The 21,697-nt window shown below is 42.9% G+C and overlaps 1 protein-coding gene across 1 annotated transcript; it reads right to left on the reverse strand.

The window, feature by feature from the left end:
• Positions 1–897: 897 nt before the first annotated feature.
• Positions 898–9,076, reverse strand: ndufaf4 (NADH:ubiquinone oxidoreductase complex assembly factor 4). The gene is made up of 3 exons (XM_061900415.1): positions 8,898–9,076; positions 8,685–8,776; positions 898–2,122 (listed from the first exon to the last, which is right to left on the reverse strand). The coding sequence occupies exons 1-3, from the start codon at positions 9,022–9,024 to the stop codon at positions 1,820–1,822; spliced, it is 522 nt and encodes a 173-aa protein (XP_061756399.1). The 5' UTR covers positions 9,025–9,076; the 3' UTR covers positions 898–1,819.
• Positions 9,077–21,697: the final 12,621 nt, after the last annotated feature.

Consider the following 21,697-nt stretch of genomic DNA (forward strand, 5'->3'; position numbering starts at 1 on the left):
TTTTGGAAGTGGGAGGAAGCCGGAGTACCCGGAGGGAACCCACGCATTCACGGGGAGTACATGCAAACTCCACACAGAAAGATCCCAAGCCCGGGATTGAACCCCAGACTACCCAGGACCTTCGTATTGTGAGGCAGACGCACTAACCCCTCTCCCACTGTTAAGCCCATATACAGTATATAATTTATATTTAGTTATTTATGTGGCCGTTTTTGTTCACATGTTAATAAAGGTGTTTTAATGAATATACATGCATGTCTAACATATAGATTCCTATCTTTCATGAAGACAAGAATATAAGTTGGTGTATTACCTGATTCTGATGACTTGCATTGATTGGAATCAGACAGTAGTGCTGATAACGTCCAAGTTTTCAAATGAAGGAGAGAAAAAGTTCCTCCTTTCTGTCTAATACCACATAAAAGTCGTTGTTTTTTTGGCATCTTATTTGTTTAGCTTCCGTATTCGTTTGTATACACTTTACAAGAAATACATTGGCGGCAAACTCCGTAGTTTGCTACCTTGTTTGCGCTGGCTTTCGGAGACTCTTATTTTGTTAGCGCAGGCGCGATGGAGGGGCACTTTTATTGTGAAGACAGGAACTGTGCGATCAGTCTTTAGGCTTTTTATCCCAAAAGTTACTCAAGTAAATGTGAAGGGGTAAATGTAGCGCGTTACTACCCACATCTGAAAATAAAGACTTCCGGTGTCAGATTACGAAAAAACATCCGTATCGGTCCGTTTTCCGTTATCTACCTTCTTTTCGAAACTAAAAAACTAAAAGCGCTTTGTTTTTCAATTTTCTTTTTTGCATTTCAAAACGAAGTTCAAAAAAACTGTTTTTTGATTCTTATGTATGAAAAGTAAACTTCAATACCAAAACATATCAAAACACAATGCAGTTTTTCCTTTTATTTGATTGATACGATAAATAATTCATGTCTGCACTGACATACTACTATCAACCATAGATATGTGTACCTTGAAAAGAAAACGTCTCACCCGAAACTTAAATACAGATATTTCGACTGTATCTTATGCGCAAAATAAGTCTTTTGTTAGCAAATAATTGTTTACCTTTAATCCATTATATCTGTTTGCAAATCTTTTTTTAGTTGTTGCATAATAGGCAAGCAAAGTATCACAGGCCCCCCCCCACACACACACAGTGCTTGGCCGTACAACAACTGAGACGGTATTCAAAAGCAGATGCAACATTTTTGATCAATAAAATACATTTTTCTTAAAAACTAACCATACCAAAAAGTAGGTGTAATAAAATGTCAAACCCAAATGTTTTCAACCTACTGCAAAACTACATTATTTGTGGCCTTGGTGTTCTAATACTTGTGGAGGAAATGTCTATGTATAGGTAAAATAATTTTGAAGAACCACACTGAGCGGATTGCTTAGAAAGTAATCATTACTTGAGTTTAACATAAAGAAAAAATTTAAGTCATAATTTCATACAACGCTGGTTACGTGCACAACAAGTATGTATTAACAATAATCCATCCATCCATTTTCAACGGCTTGTCCCTTTCGGGGTTGCGGGGTTGCTGGAGCCTAATCCAGCTGCGCTCTGGGCGGCTACACCCTTGACAAGTCGCCACCACATCGCAGGGCCAACACATAACAAATTCCATCCATCCATTTCCTACAGCTTATTCCCTTTGGGGTCGCTGGTGCCTATCTCAGATACAATCGGGCGGAGGGCAATGTACACCCTGGACAAGTTGCTACTTCATCGCAGGGTCAACACATAACAAATTGTTGCAAATAATTCAGGTTGAAATAATGACAGAATCCGCCTTCACCCCTAAACGACCTTCAGCTGTTTAACATTTTCAGGTGGGAAGATCTGAACCTGGAATGGGATAAAAAACTCAAGAAGAGACTTTGTTTCTTTTAAGTCCAAAGAATATTCTTTAGCAATCTTCTGCGACGTCCATGTTTGAGGCTCATTCTGGTGGCTGCCGACAGCTTTAATAGCTTCTGTGATGGTCAGTTTGCCTCGAGGAACTTCTGTCAGGTTTGCGAGGCCATAAGAGTTTTCTGGAAGGAAGAATTTCGTCGGTCTGCATTTTGTTTCATCATCCATGCTCACCCCCTTCTTTATGGACTGCGTAAAGGGGACAAATACATATACATTGACTCAAATTTGGTGGATCTGGAATTTGTACATGTTGGGTTTTTCATTCTTTTCCCGGCACAACCACAGTATTATAATCATCACGTAGAACAGTATCACGTTAAAAGGTTTTTATATATTTGTCGAAATCAGTGATTATTGATATTTTTTATGACCCATGAAAAACATGGACCAGGAAAAAAAAACATTAAATATAATTTTTATTTAATTTTTTATTTCAAATGTATTTAAGTATGGAAATGTATTTATATTATGGAGTAATTAGTGTTTCAATGTTATTGGACCAAATTATTATTTTAAAAGTAGCACATTTGTTATATTTTGGTATTCAGACTTGCTCTTTAGTTCCTACTTGTTCCAGTTCATCATCCAAACAGGAAACAGATGAGAGTTGAAAAGAAAAGATGAGCATGGCAAAGGACTACGGTCAATTTGAGAAAAAAAACAAAAACTGCTGTACTGTTGAGGTAACTTTTCCTGTTTTATCGAGACATTTTCTGCAGCACTAATTTTTAACTTCGCTTCTCACTTCACTCAAAAATCAAAAAACAAAACAAGGAAAATAATTGTACCTTATGTCTGGGAATAGTGTATGTGTGACACTGTTGAACACTCTGGAGTTTCAGAGTTACAAACGAGCAATGGCTTCACGTGGTCGCCGCCAGTGTTGCCAATTTGGCGATAAATCTGGTAACTTTATAATCCTCTTCTATGGGTGCCGAATTAAAAGTTCAGTCACACTTTTCGAGCAGATATATTTCTCAGTTTAACTCACTTTTAGATAATTTTCACCACATTTAAATATAAATTAAATGTTAACTCTAAATATATCTAAACGTTAAATCTAAACCTAAATCTTTAATACAAAGCTATGTTAAATTAAAAACTAAATGTTAAATCTAAACCTAAGTGCGAAACCTTAAAATCAGAAATCTAAATCATAAATCTAAACCCAAATGCTGAATCCAAACCTAAATGCTAAACCTTATAATCTTAAATCTAAATGTAAGCGGTAAATGTTAAATCTAACCCAGGGGTGTCAAACGTACGGCCCGCGGGCCTCATTTTATCCGGCCCGCGGGATGAGTTTGCTAAGTATATAAATTAACCTGAAGTTTTTGAATGAAAGAAATAGCTCTTCTACATGTGTCTACTGGATATTGCAATAGCAATTATTTGTATCTCTGTAGATGATGATACATATGTACAAAATAAACCACATGATGTTAGTACATCAATCGAGGAAAATGATCAAACTACATACTACATAGCATACTGTAATTTGATTTTGATATTTTTTTATCTTGACTGATTGAAAATGAACACCAATGAGTTGACTGATGAACATTATCACATCATTCATTCAGAAAATATAAATAACGACAAATAAAGATAGAATACTATTAACCGCAACATGTAAGTGTAAAAAAAACGACATTCTGATTTGTACATTTTCAGAATGTGCTTCTTCTATTTTTAAATACAGAAAACAATCTGAAGGTGTCTTTATTTTTTAATTATCGTGCAGGGATTTTACCAGTCCGGCCCACTAGGGATGCCCAACAAGGCCCACTTCAGCCTCCTTACGATGGGCCATTCCACGTTTCCAGTTGGATGTCAAAAGTCGGTCTGAATGAATCTTGGTAGACCGGCTTAAAACGGGCCACTTGGATCTTAGTCAGCCGGTTACCACGGCCGTACCGCCACGCTGTGGTCGTAGGCACGCTCTGCCTGGACCCCATGACAAGGATTTGCGTCCTTCTCCACAGGCCGCCAGCACCTTTGACAGTGCAGATGCCCTCTGCAGACTCCCCGGTGATCGTACCAGTTTGGTGCACCCAGACTGGTCGGCCCATCCTACCCCTCTAAATGGGCTTTTTTTTTTTGATGGCAAATTCTGAGGGGACGTGAGTAGCGGTTGCTTAAGGCAGTGGTTCTTAAATGGGGGTACGCGTACCCCTGGGGGTACATGAGGGTCTCCGTCTTCCGCTTCCTGGGAGTCTACCTGGCCGACGACCTATCCTGGAGCACCAACACCACGGCTACCATCAAGAAGGCACACCAGAGACTGCACTTCCTGAGAATACTAAGGAACAACCACCTCTCACAGGAACTACTGGTGTCCTTTATACCGGTGCTCCATTGAGAGTACCCTGACCTACTGCATCTGCGTGTGGTTCAGCAACTGCCCGGCCGCAGAGAGAACGGCGCTCCAGAGAGTCGTTAAGACCGCCCAGAAGATCATCGGATGCCCCCTCCCCCCACTGGCTGACCTGTACAGCTCCCGCTGTCTCAGGAAAGCACAGAGCATCCTGAAAGACACATTCCACCCCGGGCACAGCCACCTGGAACTACTACCCTCGGGCAGACGCTATAGGGTGCTAAAAGCGAGCACCAATAGACTAAAAAACAGTTTTTACCCAAGAGCCATAGTAGCATTAAACAGGCACGGAGTGAGCACTATATGTCCATTGTGTCCTCATGTGTAATGTTTAAAATTTTTTTCCCATTTTTTCGGACTACAATGTGCAATAATGTTATATGTATGTGTGTATATATATATTCATATGCATGCATATATGCATCTGTCTGGATATATATATATATATATATACATAGATACATCTCTCATTTCTATCTTTTTTTTACTATTTATATTACCATATTGTATTTGCACTAGAGATGCGAGGATAGGCAATTATATAATCCGCAACCGCATCACCAAAGTCGTCATCCACCAGCTGTCCAACTGAACCAACATTTTATCAGAACCGCAACCGTCCGCCGCCCGCCCTTTGAAATAAATCAGAGGTCGGCCACCTTTACCACTCAAAGAGCTATTTGAACCCGTTTCACAGAGTAAAGAAGACCATGGGAGCCGCTAACGTTCTCGCGAATATTCAATGGTGTTCATCCTGATGACAAAAATAAGGGCGTGCTGTGAAGCCATTGCCTTTGACACCTTCAACAACATGTACAAACCGATTGTTAGTCCGGCACTGTGTTGTATGCAGCTTCCGCAATCACACGTACAAGATTAAAAGGCATACTGGGTGATACAGAGTACACTGATGGTTGTGATATAAACAATTTTAACACTCTTACTAATATGCTCCACGCTGTGAAGCCACACCAAACAAGAATGACAAACACATTTCGGGAGAACGTCCTCACAGTAACACAACATAAACGCAACACAACAAATACCCCAAATCTTTTGCATCCGTGACACTTCCTGAATATATTTTACACCCCGCGGCCCCAACCCCGCCAACCTTACCGACGCACTATTTTATACACCCCGCTATAAAATAGTCAGGAATTGTCATGGATGCAAATGATTCTGGGTATTTGTTGTGTTGCCTTTATGTTGTGTTACTGTGAGGATGTTCTCTCGAAATGTATTTGTCATTTTTGTTTGGTGTGGCTTCACAGCGTGGCGCATATTACTAAGAGTGTTAAAATTGTTTATATCACAACCATTAGTGTACTCTGTGTCACCCAGTATGCCTTTAAGTCGTGTGCGTGTGTCTGACAGACAACATGTGGATGGACTGACAAGCAGATTGTACCTGCTGTAGAAGGCGTTAAAGCCAATGGCTTCATAGCACGCCCTAATACTTATTAACTTTGTGACTGCCGGCAGTCATTCTAGAGAAAGTTTGCGTCTCCTATTGTCTTCTTCGCTTCGAGACACGGGTCCTAAATGGCTCTTTGAATGGTAAAGGATACCGATCCCTGAACCATGTATAACAAATATTTCCGAATGGTTCAACCGCCACCCGCCCGAATCTAATTAAAATCTCTTTTTTCGTCATGTCACCCGCCCGACCAGCAGTTTATCCGCGGACTCTAATATACACCTTAGGGGATCGGCTCCAATTTCGTTGTTCTTTGAACCTGTTCATTGCAATAATGACGATAAAACTCTATTCTATGGTATGCCAAGGGGTACATGAGATTTAAAAAAAAAATTCTAAAAATAGCAACAATTCAAACATCCTTTATAAATATATTTATTGAATAATACTTTAACAAAATATGAATGTAAGTTCATAAACTGTGAAAAGAAATGCAACAATGCAATATTCAGTGTTGACAGCTAGATTTTTTGTGGACATGTTCCATAAATATTGATGTTAAAGATTTTTTTTGTGAAAGAAATGTTTAGAATTAAATTCATGCATCCAGATGGATCTCTATTACAATCCCCAAAGAAGGCACTTTAAGTTGATGATTACTACTATGTGTAGAAATCTTTATTTATAATTGAATCACTTGTTTATTTTTCAACACGTTTTTAGTTATTTTTATATCTTTTTTTCCAAATAGTTCAAGAAAGACCACTACAAATGAGCAATATTTTGCACTGTTGTACAATTTAAGAAATCAGAAACTGATGACATAGTGCTGTATTTTTACTTCTTTATCCATTTTTTTCAACCAAAAATGCTTTGCTCTGATTAGGGGGTGCTTGAATTAAAAAAATGTTCACGGGGGGTACATCACTGAAAAAAGGTTGAGAACCACTGGCTTAAGGGACATAATTCATCAGACCGGTTTACTTTGTCGTCATTATTCACTGCCATTGTTCAATTGTACACATAATGTCGTTTTTGTTTAACATTCATGTACGCAGTTAAAGGGTGCGGCCGCTTTAAGTGACCGTCAGCGTTTTAATCAAAGGCAGGGGTTTGTTGTGACCTCTATTTTTGAGTCGCTTTTATGTACAAACACTTCTCTTTGTTTGATTAAACGGCGCACACGTTTGTGTGTCAAAGCTATCTCAACTTGTCTTTCTTTCGGATTACAAGCATGACGATGCCTTATAGTCATTGTACAAATTCCAAGTCCATTCACATTTCTTCTATGTGCATCTTGCACATCCCCGCACATTTGCGGTTGCATTTCTTTTTTTTCAAACTGCACATATTCTTGCAAAATGCAAATTTTAGTACATTATCCTGTAGATTTTGTATATCTACAATTTTATTTTTATTTTAGGGTACATGAAGTGCACTGACAGATATATTCAATTTGAGACACAGGCATTATCAACTCAAAAGGTGGGCGTACCATCACTGATTCAAAAACACATGTTTGGACGACTGGAAAAAGCATGAAATAATAAACACGGTATATGGTTAGATTTTTTTGTGGTCCCTGAAGTGGCTAAAGCAGGGGTCACCAACACGACGCCCGCGGGCACCAGGTAGCCCTTAAGGACCAGATGAGTAGCCAGCTGGCCTGTTCTAAAAATAGCTCAAATAGCAGCACATTTGATTTATTTAGCTGGTCTCGCTTTTCTCGACATTTTTAATTCTAAGAGCGACAAAACTCAAATAGAATTTGAAAATTCGAGGAAATATTTTAAAGACTTGGTCTTCAGTTGTTTAAATTCTTTTATATTTTTACTTTGCTTATTATAACTTTCAGAAAGAAAATTTTTGAGAAAAAATACAACCTTAAAAATGATTTTAGGATTTTTAAACACATATACTGTACCTTTTTACCTTTTAAATTCCTTGCTCTTCTTTCCTGACAATTTAAATCAATGTTCAAGTATTTTTTTTTTATTGTAAAGAATAATAAATACATTTTAATTTAATTCTTCATTTTAACTTCTCTTTTTTCAACGAAGAATATTTGTGAAATATTTCTTCAGACTTATTATGATTAAAATTCAAAAAAATTATTCTGGCAAATCTAGAAAATCTTTAGAAATCAAATTTAAATCTTATTTCAAAGTCTTTCGAATTTCTTTTAAAATTTTTGTTTTGGAAAATCTAGAAGACATAATGATTTGAAATATAGCTAGGTCCAATTTGTTATATTCTAACAAAGTGCCGATTGGATTTTAACCTATTTAAAACATGTCATAAAAATTCTAAAATTAATCTTAATCAGGAAAAATTACTAATGATGTTCCAGAAATTATTTTTTTAATTTTTTCAAAAAGAATCGAATTAGCTAGTTTTTCTCTTAATTTTTTTTGGTTGAATTTTGAATTTTAAAGAGTCGAAATTGAAGATAAAAGTGTAATTTAAATTTTCTTTCCCTGTTTTCTCCTCTTTTAACCCCTTCAATTAAGTGTTTTTTTTTTTTATCATTTATTCTCTACAAATAACCTTCCGTAAAAGGAAAAAAAAAAATGTACAACGGAATGACAGACAGAAATACCCATTTAAAAAAAAAAAATATATATATATATATATATATATATATATATATATATATGATTTATTTATTAAAGGTAAATTGAGCAAATTGGCTATTTCTGGTAGCCCTTCGCATTAATCAGTACCCAAGAAGTAGCTTTTGGTTTCAAAAAGGTTGGTGACCCCTGGGCTAAAGTAATTTATGTAATGGCTAACATAATGCTAGAATAATTAAGAAAATATTACTGTCACTGTCAAACAACTCAAGGACATGCAAACATGTAATGAGAGGTTGTCTTATTTAAAATACAAGGCAAACAAATGACAACCAAGGTAATTGGGCTGCACACACTACGAGTACATTTGGCACTGACCTTCACCGTTTGTGTGTTTATAGAATCCACATAAACGGACTTCAGATTTGATAGTAAATCGTTGTTCTTCTGATGGACGGTACCAACATTTCCTACAAACAAAATATTATAAATATAATTCAATTCACTTCACTACTATTTCAACATGCGTTAATTTCCAATCTTTGTTGAATGCACTGCTGAAATGATGTTCTAAAGCCTCCAGGCTCTCACCGTCATGGTCGGTTTGTTGTGTAACCGCGTGTCTTGGTGCTGGCCTCGGCTTTTCCTTGGAAATTTCTCGCTGAACCCTGTTTTCTAGGTTGACATTTCTCAACATGCGTACGACTCGCGACCCCATCTTCTTCTTCTACTACTTCTTCTTCTACTACTACTTTTTCTTTTTCTTCTTTGTTTTTTTTGGCAGTTGGCAAACTAACTTCTGTTGCGCGTTACCGCCATCTTCTGATATGGAGTGTGGACCGAGATGGAACCATACTTGCTCGCAAAAACAGCAACCACGAAAGATGAGGTTGATGTAAACATTAAGTTATCTAAGAGGGAAGTCACAATGATAATTGGACACAGGGATAGTCAGCAGTGGCAAATGATTTTGGAAAATTATGAAAAGCAGAGCAGTTATTTTCTGTTCAGAACCAGGTCCGAGTTCCAAGATGTAGAGCAGGGGTCTCAGACACGCGGCCCGTGGGCCAATTGCGGCCCGTGAGACGTTATTTTGCGGCCCGCACCTTGATATGTAAATTTAGTGTTAGTGTGGCCCGCGCGTTGTATATGAATGGCGCTTGACAGCGTCATATTTTTCATATTTGCTATAATTACCAACCCTCTCGAATTTTCCGGGAGAATCCTGAATTTTAAGGCAATCATTGAAGGCCTACTGAAACACACTACTACCCACCACGCAGTCTGGTAGTTTATATATCAATGATGAAATATTAACAATGCAACACAAAATACGGCCTTTTTAGTTTACTAAATTACAATTTTAAATTTCCCGGGAGTTTCGTCTTTGAAACGTCGTGTAATGATGACGTGTACGCAAGACGTCACAGGTTTTTAGGAAGTATGAGCGCTGCGCACACACACAGCCAAATGTCGTCTGCTTTAACGGCATAATTATACAGTTTTTTGGACATCTGTGTTGCTGAATCTTTTGCAATTTGTTCAATTATTTTGGAGAAGTCACAGTAGAAAGATGGAGTTGGGAAGCTTTAGTCTTTAGCCACACAAACACACGGTGATTCCTTGTTTTAAAAATTCCTGGAGGTGAAACTTTCCTATGGATCAGAGCGCGGTCAAGAGAACATGGATCCCGACCACATGTCAACCAGCAGGTTTCGGTGACAAAATTGTGTTTAAAAAGTCAGTTCTTACCGGAGAAAAGCTGAGCTTGTGCCGTCCATAGCTGCCGTCGACTCCCCTGAGACACTGCGCATCAAGACACCCGTGGAGACACCCTTCCGACTATCAGGTACTATTAAACTCACTAAAACACTAGCAACACAATAGAAAGATAAGGGATTTTCCAGAATTAACCTAGTAAATGTGTCTAAAACATTTTTTTTCTAGTCCGTCGCTATCAATATTCTCAAACACAAATCTTTCAACCTCGCTCAAATTAATGGGGAAATTGTCGTTTTCTCGGTCCGAATAGCAGTTTTTGTTGGAGGCTCCCATTAAAAACAATGTGAATATGTGAGGAGCCATCAAACATGTGACGTCATTGTCTGCGACTTCCGGTAGAGGCAGGGCATTTCTCTTAGCACCGAAAGTTGCAAACTTTACCGTGGAAGTTCTCTACTAAATCCTTTCAGCAAAAATATGGCAATTTCGCGAAATGATCAAGTATGACACATAGAATGGACCTTCTATCCCCGTTTAAATAAGAACATCTCATTTCAGTAGGCCTTTAAAGGGTAATCAGTCCCGCGCACTTCTGTCAGTTTTCACCCAAACAACAATGTTCAATGGGTGCCGCGTTGATAGTGCCTTTGACGCCCTCTACAACTTGTACTAACAGCGTACCATTCCAGACATTTCTGTATTTGGCTTTTATGAACACAAGTCATAGCATCCACCGTTGTCATCAAACATACAGCATACAGTCTCAGCCACATGTTCTGTAAGGTTTCTGCAAACACGTGTCAGTGACTGCAAGGCATACTTACAGGTCACACTGACGGTGGCTGTATAAACAAGTTTATCACTGTTACAAATATGCGGCACACCGTGAACCCACGCCAAACAAGAATGACAAACACGTTTCCGGTGAACATCCGCACTGTAACACAACATAAACACAACAGAACAAATACCCCGAATCCCATGCAGCCCTGAGTCTTCCGGGCTACAATATACACCCCGCTACCACCAAATCCCGCCTCTCCACCGCGTCGGTCGAGGTGGAGAGTTAGGGCTGCAAGGTTTTCTGAGTATTTGTTCTGTTGTGTTTATGTTGTGGTACAGTGTGAATGTTCTCTCAAAATGTGTTTGTCATTCTTGTTTGGTGTGTGTTCACAGTGTGGCGCATATTTGTAACAGTGATACACTTGTTTACACGGCCACCCTCAGTGTGACCTGTATGGCTGTTGATCGTGTATGTCTTGCAGTCACTCACGTGTATCCACCAAAGTGTCCAGCAGTATATTTATAGGAGGCATGCTGTTTATATGATGTTAAGTTAAAAGCGATGACATGATGTAGAAGGCGGTAAAGGCAGTGCTAACACGGTACTCTTTTGGTAATGTTGACTGGGCGAAAATCAGGACAAATATTTCGACAACGCTTACGCCGGGAAATTGTCGGGAGATGTACTTAAAAACGGGAGTCTCCTAAAAAAAATACAGAGGGTTGGTTAGTATGTTGCTAGGGTGGGAAAGCCGTTCAAAGAAGGTCCATCCATCCGTCCATCTTCTTCCGCTTATCCGAGGTCAGGTCGCGGGGGCAGCAGCCTAAGCAGGGAAGCCCAGACTTCCCTCTCCCCAGCCACTTCGTCTAGCTCTTCCCGGGGGATCCCGAGGCGTTCCCAGGCCAGCCGGGAGACATAGTCTTCCCAACGTGTCCTGGGTCTTCCCCGTGGCCTCCTACCAGCTGGACGTGCCCTAAACACCTCCCTCGGGAGGCGTTCGGGTGGCATCCTGACCAGATGCCCGAACCACCTCACCTGGCTCCTCTCGATGTGAAGGAGCAGCGGCTTTACTTTGAGTTCCTCCCGGATGGCAGAGCTTCTCACCCTATCTCTAAGGGAGAGCCCCGCCACACGGCGGAGGAAACTCATTTCGGCCGCTTGTACCCGTGATCTTATCCTTTCGGTCATGACCCAAAGCTCATGACCATAGGTGAGGATGGGAACGTAGATCGACCGGTAAATTGAGAGCTTTGCCTTCCGGCTCAGCTCCTTCTTCACCACAACGGATCGGTACAACGTCCGCATTACTGAAGACTCCGCACCGATCCGCCTGTCGATCTCACGATCCACTCTTCCCCCACTCGTGAACAAGACTCCTAGGTACTTGAACTCCTCCACTTGGGGCAGGGTCTCCTCCACAACCCGGAGATGGCACTCCACCCTTTTCCGGGAGAGAACCATGGACTCGGATTTGGAGGTGCTGATTCTCATTCCGGCCGCTTCACACTTGGCTGCGAACCGATCCAGTGAGAGCTGAAGATCCCGGCCAGATGAAGCCAACAGGACCACATCGTCTGCAAAAACCAGAGACCTAATCCCGCGGCCACCAAACTGGAACCCCTCAATGCCTTGACTGCGCCTAGAAATTCTGTCCATAAAAGTTATGAACAGAATCGGTGACAAAGGGCAACCTTGGCGGAGTCCAACCCTCACTGGAAACGTGTCCGACTTACTGCCAGCAATGCGGCCCAAGCTCTGACACTGATCGTACAGGGATCGGACTGCCATAATAAGACAGTCCGATACCCCATACTCTCTGAGCACTCCCCACAGGACTTCCCGAGGGACACGGTCGAATGCCTTCTCCAAGTCCACAAAGCACATGTAGACTGGTTGGGCAAACTCCCATGCACCCTCAAGAACCCTGCCGAGAGTATAGAGCTGGTCCACAGTTCCACGACCAGGACGAAAACCACACTGTTCCTCCTGAATCCGAGGTTCGACTATCCGGCGTAGTCTCCTCTCCAGTACACCTGAATAAACCTTACCGGGAAGGCTGAGGAGTGTGATCCCACGATAGTTGGGACACACCCTCCGGTCCCCCTTCTTAAAGAGAGGGACCACCACCCCGGTCTGCCAATCCAGAGGTACCGCCCCCGATGTCCACGCGATGCTGCAGAGTCTTGTCAACCAAGAAAGCCCCACAGCATCCAGAGCCTTAAGGAACTCCGGGCGGATCTCATCCACCCCTGGGGCCTTGCCACCGAGGAGCTTTTTAACTACCTCAGCAACCTCAGCCCCAGAAATAGGAGAGTCCACTACAGATTCCCCAGGCACTGCTTCCTCATAGGAAGACGTGTTGGTGGGATTGAGGAGATCTTCAAAGTATTCCTTCCACCTATCCACAACATCCGCAGTTGAGGTCAGCAGAACACCATCCGCACCATACACGGTGTTGACAGTGCACTGCTTCCCCTTCCTGAGGCGGCGGATGGTGGTCCAGAATCGCTTCGAAGCCATCCGGAAGTCATTTTCCATGGCTTCCCCAAACTCTTCCCATGTCCGAGTTTTTGCCTCTGTGACCGCCGAAGCTGCACACCGCTTGGCCTGTCGGTACCTGTCCACTGCCTCTGGAGTCCTATGAGCCAAAAGAACCCGGTAGGACTCCTTCTTCAGCTTGACGGCATCCCTCACCGCTGGTGTCCACCAGCGGGTTCTAGGATTACCGCCACGACAAGCACCAACTACCTTGCGGCCACAGCTCCGATCAGCCGCCTCGACAATAGAGGTGCGGAACATGGTCCACTCGGACTCAATGTCCAGCACCTCCCTCGTGACATGTTCAAAGTTCCTCCGGAGGTGGGAATTGAAACTTTCTCTGACAGGAGACTCTGCCAGACGTTCCCAGCAAACCCTCACAATGCGTTTGGGCCTGCCAGGTCTGTCCGGCAACCTCCCCCACCATCGCAGCCAACTCACCACCAGGTGGTGATCGGTAGAAAGCTCCGCCCCTCTCTTTACCCGAGTGTCCAAAACATGAGGCCGCAAATCCGATGACACAACTACAAAGTCGATCATGGAACTGCGGCCTAGGGTGTCCTGGTGCCAAGTGCACATATGGACACCCTTATGTTTGAACATGGTGTTTGTTATGGACAAACTGTGACGAGCACAGAAGTCCAATAACAAAACACCACTCGGGTTCAGATCCGGGCGACCATTCTTCCCAATCACGCCTCTCCAGGTTTCACTGTCGTTGCCAACATGAGCGTTGAAGTCCCCCAGCAGAACAAGGGAATCACCCGGGGGAGCACTCTCCAGTACTCCCTCGAGTGTACCCAAAAAGGGTGGGTATTCTGAACTGTTGTTTGGTGCGTAAGCGCAAACAACAGTCAGGACCCGTCCCCCCACCCGAAGGCAGAGGGAAGCTACCCTTTCGTCCACTGGGTTGAACACCAACGTGCAGGCTTTAAGCCGGGGGGCAACCAGAATTGCCACCCCAGCCCGTCGCCTCTCACTGCCGGCCACGCCAGAGTGAAAGAGAGTCCAGCCCCTTTCAAGAGAAGTGGTTCCAGAGCCCTTGCTGTGCGTCGAAGTGAGTCCGACTACATCCAGCCGGAATTTCTCTACTTCGCGCATTAGCTCAGGCTCCTTTCCCCCCAGTGAGGTGACGTTCCACGTCCCAAGAGCGAGCTTATGTAGCCGAGGATCGGACCGCCAAGTGCCCTGCCTTCGGCTGCCGCCCAGCTCACATTGCACCCGACCTCTATGGCCCCTGCTATGGGTGGTGAGCCCATTGGAGGGGGGACCCACGTTGCCTCTTCGGGCTGTGCCCGGCCGGGCCCCATGGGTACAGGCCCGGCCACCAGGCGCTCGCCATCGTGCCCCACCTCCGGGCCTGGCTCCAGAGGGGGTCCCGGTGACCCGCGTCCGGGCGAGGGAAATCTGGGTCCTTTGTTTTTACTTGTCATAGAGGTTTTCGAGCGGCTCTTTGTCTGGTCCCTCACCTAGGACCAGTTTGCCTTGGGAGACCCTACCAGGGGGCTTAAAGCCCCCAGACAACATAGCTCCTAGGATCATTGGGACACGCAAACTCCTCTACCACGGTAAGGTGGCAGCTCAGAGAGGAGTGAGTATTTGAAGAAGGTGAATTCATTAAAACGTGCAGGTTAGATTTTTTAAGAAATCTTTTCTTGCTGCCCAGCCTCACCCAGTATCTGCATCCATGGTCCCCAGGCAAATTGAGTTTGAGACCCCTGATGTAGAGGGACTGTAAAGGAACGTCAAGTAATAATGAGCAGAAAGAGGCTTGGGCATAGCTATTTAAAACATATCACCTGATTCTAGTAAAACTCATGTTTGCATGTTTGATTTTGGAGTCATGTATATATAACTTTCATGTTTAGTATGACAGTTATACTGAGTAAAAAAATATATTTCAATCATCAATCAATTATTGTTTATTCATATAGCCCTAAATCACAAGTGTCTCAAAGGGCTGCACAAGCCACAACGACATCTTTGGTTCAGAGCCCACAAAAGGGCAAGGAAAAACTCACAACCCAGTGGGACGTCGATGTGAAAGACTGTGAGAAACCTTGGAGAGGACTGCAAATGTGGGAGACCCCCCGCTCCCCAGGGGAGACTGGATGCAATTGACGTCAAGTGGGTCTAGCATAATATTGTGAAAGTCCAGTCCATAGTGGATCTAACATAATAGTGAGGGTCCAGTCCATAGTGGGGCCAGCAGGCGACCAAACAGAGCGGAGACGGGTCAGCAGCGCAGAGATGTCCCCAACCAATGCACAGGCGAGCGGTCCACCCCGGTTCCCGATTCTGGACAGCCAGCACTTCATCCATGGCTACCGGACCTGTGCCTCCTCTTTCACAAGGGAGAGGGGGGCAGAGGAGAAAAGAAAAGAAACGGCAGATCAACTGGTCGAAAAAGGGGGTCTATTTAAAGGTTAGAGTATACAAATGAGTTTTAAGATGGGACTTAACTGCTTCTACTGAGGTCGCATCTCTAACTGTTACCGGGAGGGCATTCCATAGTACCAGAACCGAATAGAAAAGGCTCTATTGCCCGCAGACTTTTTTGGGGCTCAGGGAATCACTAATAAGCCGGAGTTCTTTGAAAGCAGATTTCTTGCCGGGACATATGTACAGTACAATACAATCTGCAAGATAGGATGGAGCTAGACTGTGTAGTATTTTATACGTAAGTAGTATCACCTTAATGTCACATCATAAGGGCACAGGAAGCCAGTGCAGGTGAGCCAGTATAGGCATAATATGATTAAACTTTCTTGTTCTTGTCAAAAGTCTAGCAGCAGCATTTTGTACCAACTGTAGTCTTTTAATGCTAGACATCCATCCATCCATCCATTTCCTACCGCTTATTACCTTTTTGGGTCGCAGAGGGCGCTGGTGCCTATCTCAGCTACAATAGGGCGGAAGGCGGTGTACACCCCGGACAAGTTGCCACATCATGCTACACATAGGGAGACGAGAAAATAATACGTTACAGCAATCGAGACGAGACGTAACGAACACATGAATAATGATCTCAGCGTCGCTAGTGGACAGAATGGAACAAATTTTACCGATGTTATGCAGATGAAAGAAACCGTTTTAGTAACACTCTTAAAGGCCTACTGAAACCCACTACTACCAACCACGCAGTCTGATAGTTTATATATCAATGATGAAATATTAACATTACAACACATGCCAATACGGCCTTTTTAGTTTACCAAATTACAATTTTAAATTTCCCGGGAGTTTCGTCTTGGAAACGTCGTGTAATGATGACGTGTACGCAAGACGTCACAGGTTTTTAGGAAGTATGAGCGCTGCGCACACACACAGCTAAAAGTCGTCTGCTTTAACGGCATAATTACGCAGTATTTTGGACATCTGTGTTGCTGAATCTTTTGCAATTTGTTCAATTAATATTGGAGAAGTCACAGTAGAAAGACGGAGTTGGGAAGATTTAGCCTTTAGCCACACAAACACACGGTGATTCCTTGTTTAAAATTCCTGGAGGTGAAACTTCACTATGGATCAGAGCGCGGTCAAGCGAACATGGATTCTACCAAATGTCAACCAGCAGGTTTTGGTGAGAAAATTGTGGTTAAAAAGTCGCCTCTTACCGGAGATCAGCTGAGCTTGTGCCATCCGTACAGCTGCCATCGACTCCCCTGAGACACTGCGCGTCAACACACCCGTGGACAAACACCTCCGACTATCAGGTACTATTTAACTCACTAAAACACTAGCAACACAATAGAAAGATAAGTGATTTACCAGAATTATCCTTGTAAATGTCTCTAAAAACATCAGAATCCGTCCCAATGCAATCGCGTTTTTTTTTTTTTTTACTTTTTTTTTTTTTTTCAAGTCCGTCGCTATCAATATCCTCAAACACGAATATTTCATCCTCGCTCAAATTAATGGGGAAATTGTCGTTTTCTCGGTCCGAATAGCACTTTTTGTTGGAGGCTCCCATTAAAAACAATGTGAATATGGGAGGAGCCCCCACACTTATGATGTCATCGTCTGCGACTTCCGGTAGAGGCAGGGCATTTCTCTTAGCACCGAAAGTTGCAAACTTTATCGTGGAAGTTTTCTACTAAATCTTTTCAGCAAAAATATGTCAATATCGCTAATGATCAAGTATGACACATAGAATGGACCTGCTATCCCCGTTTAAATAAGAAAATCTCATTTCAGTAGGCCTTTAATGTGTGAGTCAAACTAGAGAGTTGGGTTGAAAATAATACCCAGATTCTTTAGTAAGTAATTTTTTGGTTGTCAAATGTTAAGGTGGTATTATTAAATAGGTGTCGGTGTCGAGCAAGACCGATAATCAGCATTTCCGTTTTCTTGGCGTTGAGTTGCAAAAAGTTAGCGGACATCCATTGTTTAATTTCATTAAGACACGCCTCCAGCTGACTACAATCCGGCGTGTTGGTCAGCTTTAGGGGCATGTAGACTTGGGTGTCATCAGCACAACAGGGAAAGCTAACACCGTATTTGCGTATGTTGTCGCCTAGCGGCAGCATGTCTTCGCTAGACAGTGCAGGGCCAAGAGCCAAACCCTGGGGAACTCCACACTTTACCTTAACACAGTCCGATGTCACATTGTTATGGGAGACACACCGCATCCTGTCAGTAAGATAAGAATTAAACCAAGGCAAGGCTAAGTCTGACATACCAATAAGTGTTTTGATATGCTCTAATAAAATATTTTGATCAACGGTATCGAAAGCATCGCTAAGATCAAGAAGCAGCAACATAGATGACGCATCAGCATCCATCGTTAGCAATAGATCATTAGTCATTTTTGCGAGGGCTGTCTCCGTAGAGTGATTTGCCCTGAATGAGGGCTGTGTCCGTAGAGTGATTTGCCCTGAAAACGGATTGAAAGGGTTCACAGAGATTGTTAGACGCTAAGTGTTCATTTAGCTGCTGTCCAACAATTATTTGGAGGATTTTCGGAATAAACGGAAGGTGGGACACTGGCCGGTAGTTTACCATGAGGTCAGGATCGAGGTTAGGTCTTTTGAGAAGAGAATGAATAATCGCTTTTTTGAATGCTCGGGGAACAGTGCCAGAGGAAAGTGCTAAGTTTACAATATTTAGCATTGATGGACCTAATATTACAAGAAGCTCCTTGATAGGATAGGTCTTTATTGTCATTGCAGAAGTACAACAAAACTTTGTTTTCAGCACAAACCTGTTCAAGATTAGACAAACAGTGTACAGGGTTACAGAACAAGAACGCTGATGGGTCGCCATAAGGCGCCCCATAAAAGATGGGAAAAAGGTAAACGGTGGGGAAGGATGAGTAAAAAAAATACAATCTAGACTGGGCTCCTAAGGTCCAAAGTCAACAACAACAGGTGTGTGTCAATGAGAGACAAAAAGGGAGTCTGTTGTTTTTCGCTGCAGTGTCCTTCGGGAGGGTCTCGAAGCCAGGGAAACAATCCAAGTTAGAATGATTTGTATGAGAGTGAAAATTAAATTTGCTTTTCACTCTAAATTGTCTATGACTGGTCCTCAAAACTTCGGGGTAGACAGTCCGATGTAATCCACAGTTCTTCCCGCATCCTTCAATCGTTTGTGGCAGCTTTGGGGTACTTTGAAGACTGCCAACAACTTCCAATTTGTCGACAAACCAGAGCAACGCTTACTCCAATCAGCAGATGTCCTGTTGTCATAATTCCGAATAGGTGGATATCTTCACGTCCTTGACACGGCCCTCCTTCTTCTCCCAAGAGTCCGTCGTGTGTCCAGCAACAACCACTTCGTCACGACAACAGGTTCCCCCAAACCCAAGATCTTGTCAATTTTGTTGAGGCCAGTTAAATAGTTCCAATGTTTAGATTTGGAGAGCAGTGCAAAAAGAGGCAACAAGAAAGTTAAGACGAGACAAAACAAAAAAACAAACAGGAGAGATAAGGGAGAGGAAGGGGGAGCATCCACCCTCGATGAGTGCCAGAGATAAAAAGTTTCCCAGGAAGTGGGTCAAGTAAACATGTTGTTTGTTTTATCCCATTTACACGTTGTAGTAATTCCCTTAATGTTATTTAATCAAAAAGAGAGACTATTTTGGAGGGCAGTATCCGTTGTATATACATTTGTATCTGTCTTAATAGAACCCAGTTGTAGCTGGGATGCGTTGTTTTTAATCTCTTTTCTAATAAGTTCCATCCATCCATCCATTTTCTACCGCTTATTCCCTTTAGGGTCGCTGGTCCCTATCTCAGCTACAATCGGGCGGAAGGCGGTGTACACCCTGGACAAGTCGCCACCTCATCGCAGGGCCTCTAATAAGTTCAATTTTCTTATTAAAGAAATTCATGAAGTCATCTGCCGAGAGTGGGTGGAGCTACTGGGAGGAGTCCCTTGTTGGGTTAAAGATGCTACTGTACTTAACAAATATTTAGGATCGTTTTTGTTGAGACGGATGAGATTTGAGTAATATCTAGCTTTGGCTAAGGTAAGCATGCGTTTATAAGTTATTAAACTATCACTAGCACCATTCGCGTTCCAGCTTTCCATCCATCCATCCATCCATCCATTTTCTACCGCTTATTCCCTTTGGAGTCACGGATGCCTATCTCAGCTGCAATCGGGCGGAAGGCGGGGCACACCCTGGACAAGTCGCCACCTCATCGCAGGGCGCGTTCCAGCTTTCTACATGATAATTTATGAGCTCTAGTTTCTGTAAACCATGGGGTACACCTTTTAGGGGCCCTTTTTACTGTTATACTATCAACGGTTTAGTGCAGGGCGTCGTTAAAGTTGTAAGTGAGGTTATCAATAGAGCCCACATAATTTGGGAATGGTGCCACAACCGAAGGCAGTAGGCCAGCAAGAGTCATCATTGTGGCAGCATTAATAAAGCGGCTGCTAAAGCTAGGCTGACCATATTCTGAAATCCCAAAAAGAGGACACATATATGCGATCCAAAGCGGGCAGCACGCCAACCCCAGGAATATGTGAAAATTTGCCAATGATACTTGAACTTGCTTTATAAGTAATATGTATTTAAATAAAGGATTTTTTCTAGTGTTGGCGCTAGGAATTTTTCCATGAATCCCATCAAGTGTTAAAAATTGGGTCCCACTTTTTTGTAAGCGTTTTGTAAACAAATGATAAACGCATGCATTGTCCTGTTATATCTCACATTATATATTGCGTTTTGGAAAAAGGATGTCATGAACGTTACTTAATTCATTACAAGAGATAATAGAAAAAAAGAAGACAAATTTGTATGCACATATAAATGTATTCAATATTAAACATTCATTCACTTTCTTTTTTCCTTCATGGATCTAAACCAGGGCATCACGGTGGAGGAGGGGCTAGGCCCGCATCTTGATATGAATATATAGATGCAGAAACTGGGTGAGGCTGGTCCGCAAGAAAATAGTTCTTTAAAAATATAACATGCACATTTCGATGAATTCACCTTCTAGCATCATATTTGCAAAACCCCCCGACTTTTCCGGGTGACTCCCGGATTTCAGTACACCCCCCGAGCAACCTGTCTACAGGATTAGTTCAGATCTTTACCCGGCCAACAATTTTTAGGACTTGACGTGATTGCATTGACTTCAACATCCTCAGCACGTCATCGCATACGCCTATTTATCATACAGGCAGCGTGCCTTCCCAGTTACATGTTGTATGAGGCTTCTACAGTCACACCTGAATGACTGCAAGACATACTTGATCAACAGCCATACAGGTCACACTGAGAGTGGCCGTATAAACAACTTTATCACTGTTACAAATATGCACCACACTGTGAACACACACTAAACAAGAATGACAAACACATTTCGTAACACCGTAACACTACATAAACACAACAGAACAAACCCAGAACACCTTGTAACCCTAACTCTTCCAGGCTACAATATACACCACCTCAACCGACGCACGGAGGGGGTATGGGGGAGAGGGGGTGGGTGGGTTAATATGTGGGGGGCAGAGCTGGGGGGGAAGGGTTTGGTGGTAGCAGGGTGTTTATTGTAGCGCTGTCTGTATCTGTTTGTCTCTGTGTGTCTTTAGGAGAGTGGGCGTGTTTTGGGCGTAGGCTTGGCTCCAGATCTCAGCCTGGCAGAGCTGATCCCAGCACCCTAATCACTCACCTGCCTGCCATTAACTCATCACCTGCAGCCTACAAATGTTTGGACTTGGATCGCCAGATCGTTCACCTTTCTACATGTGGTAACGCTTTTCGCCAGTTTGTCCTAGAATTCCAGCATTTTAAATAATTTTGTGAATCTGCAATTTTTGTGTTTTTTGTCTCCTCATCTTACCCCTGTTTTCCTCTGCCTTCAGTTCCCTACCTGCCGTTTGTGCCTGCCTC

The sequence above is a fragment of the Nerophis ophidion genome, linkage group LG05 (genome assembly GCF_033978795.1).
Source record: "Nerophis ophidion isolate RoL-2023_Sa linkage group LG05, RoL_Noph_v1.0, whole genome shotgun sequence".
In the NCBI taxonomy this organism is placed as follows: Eukaryota; Metazoa; Chordata; class Actinopteri; order Syngnathiformes; family Syngnathidae; genus Nerophis; species Nerophis ophidion.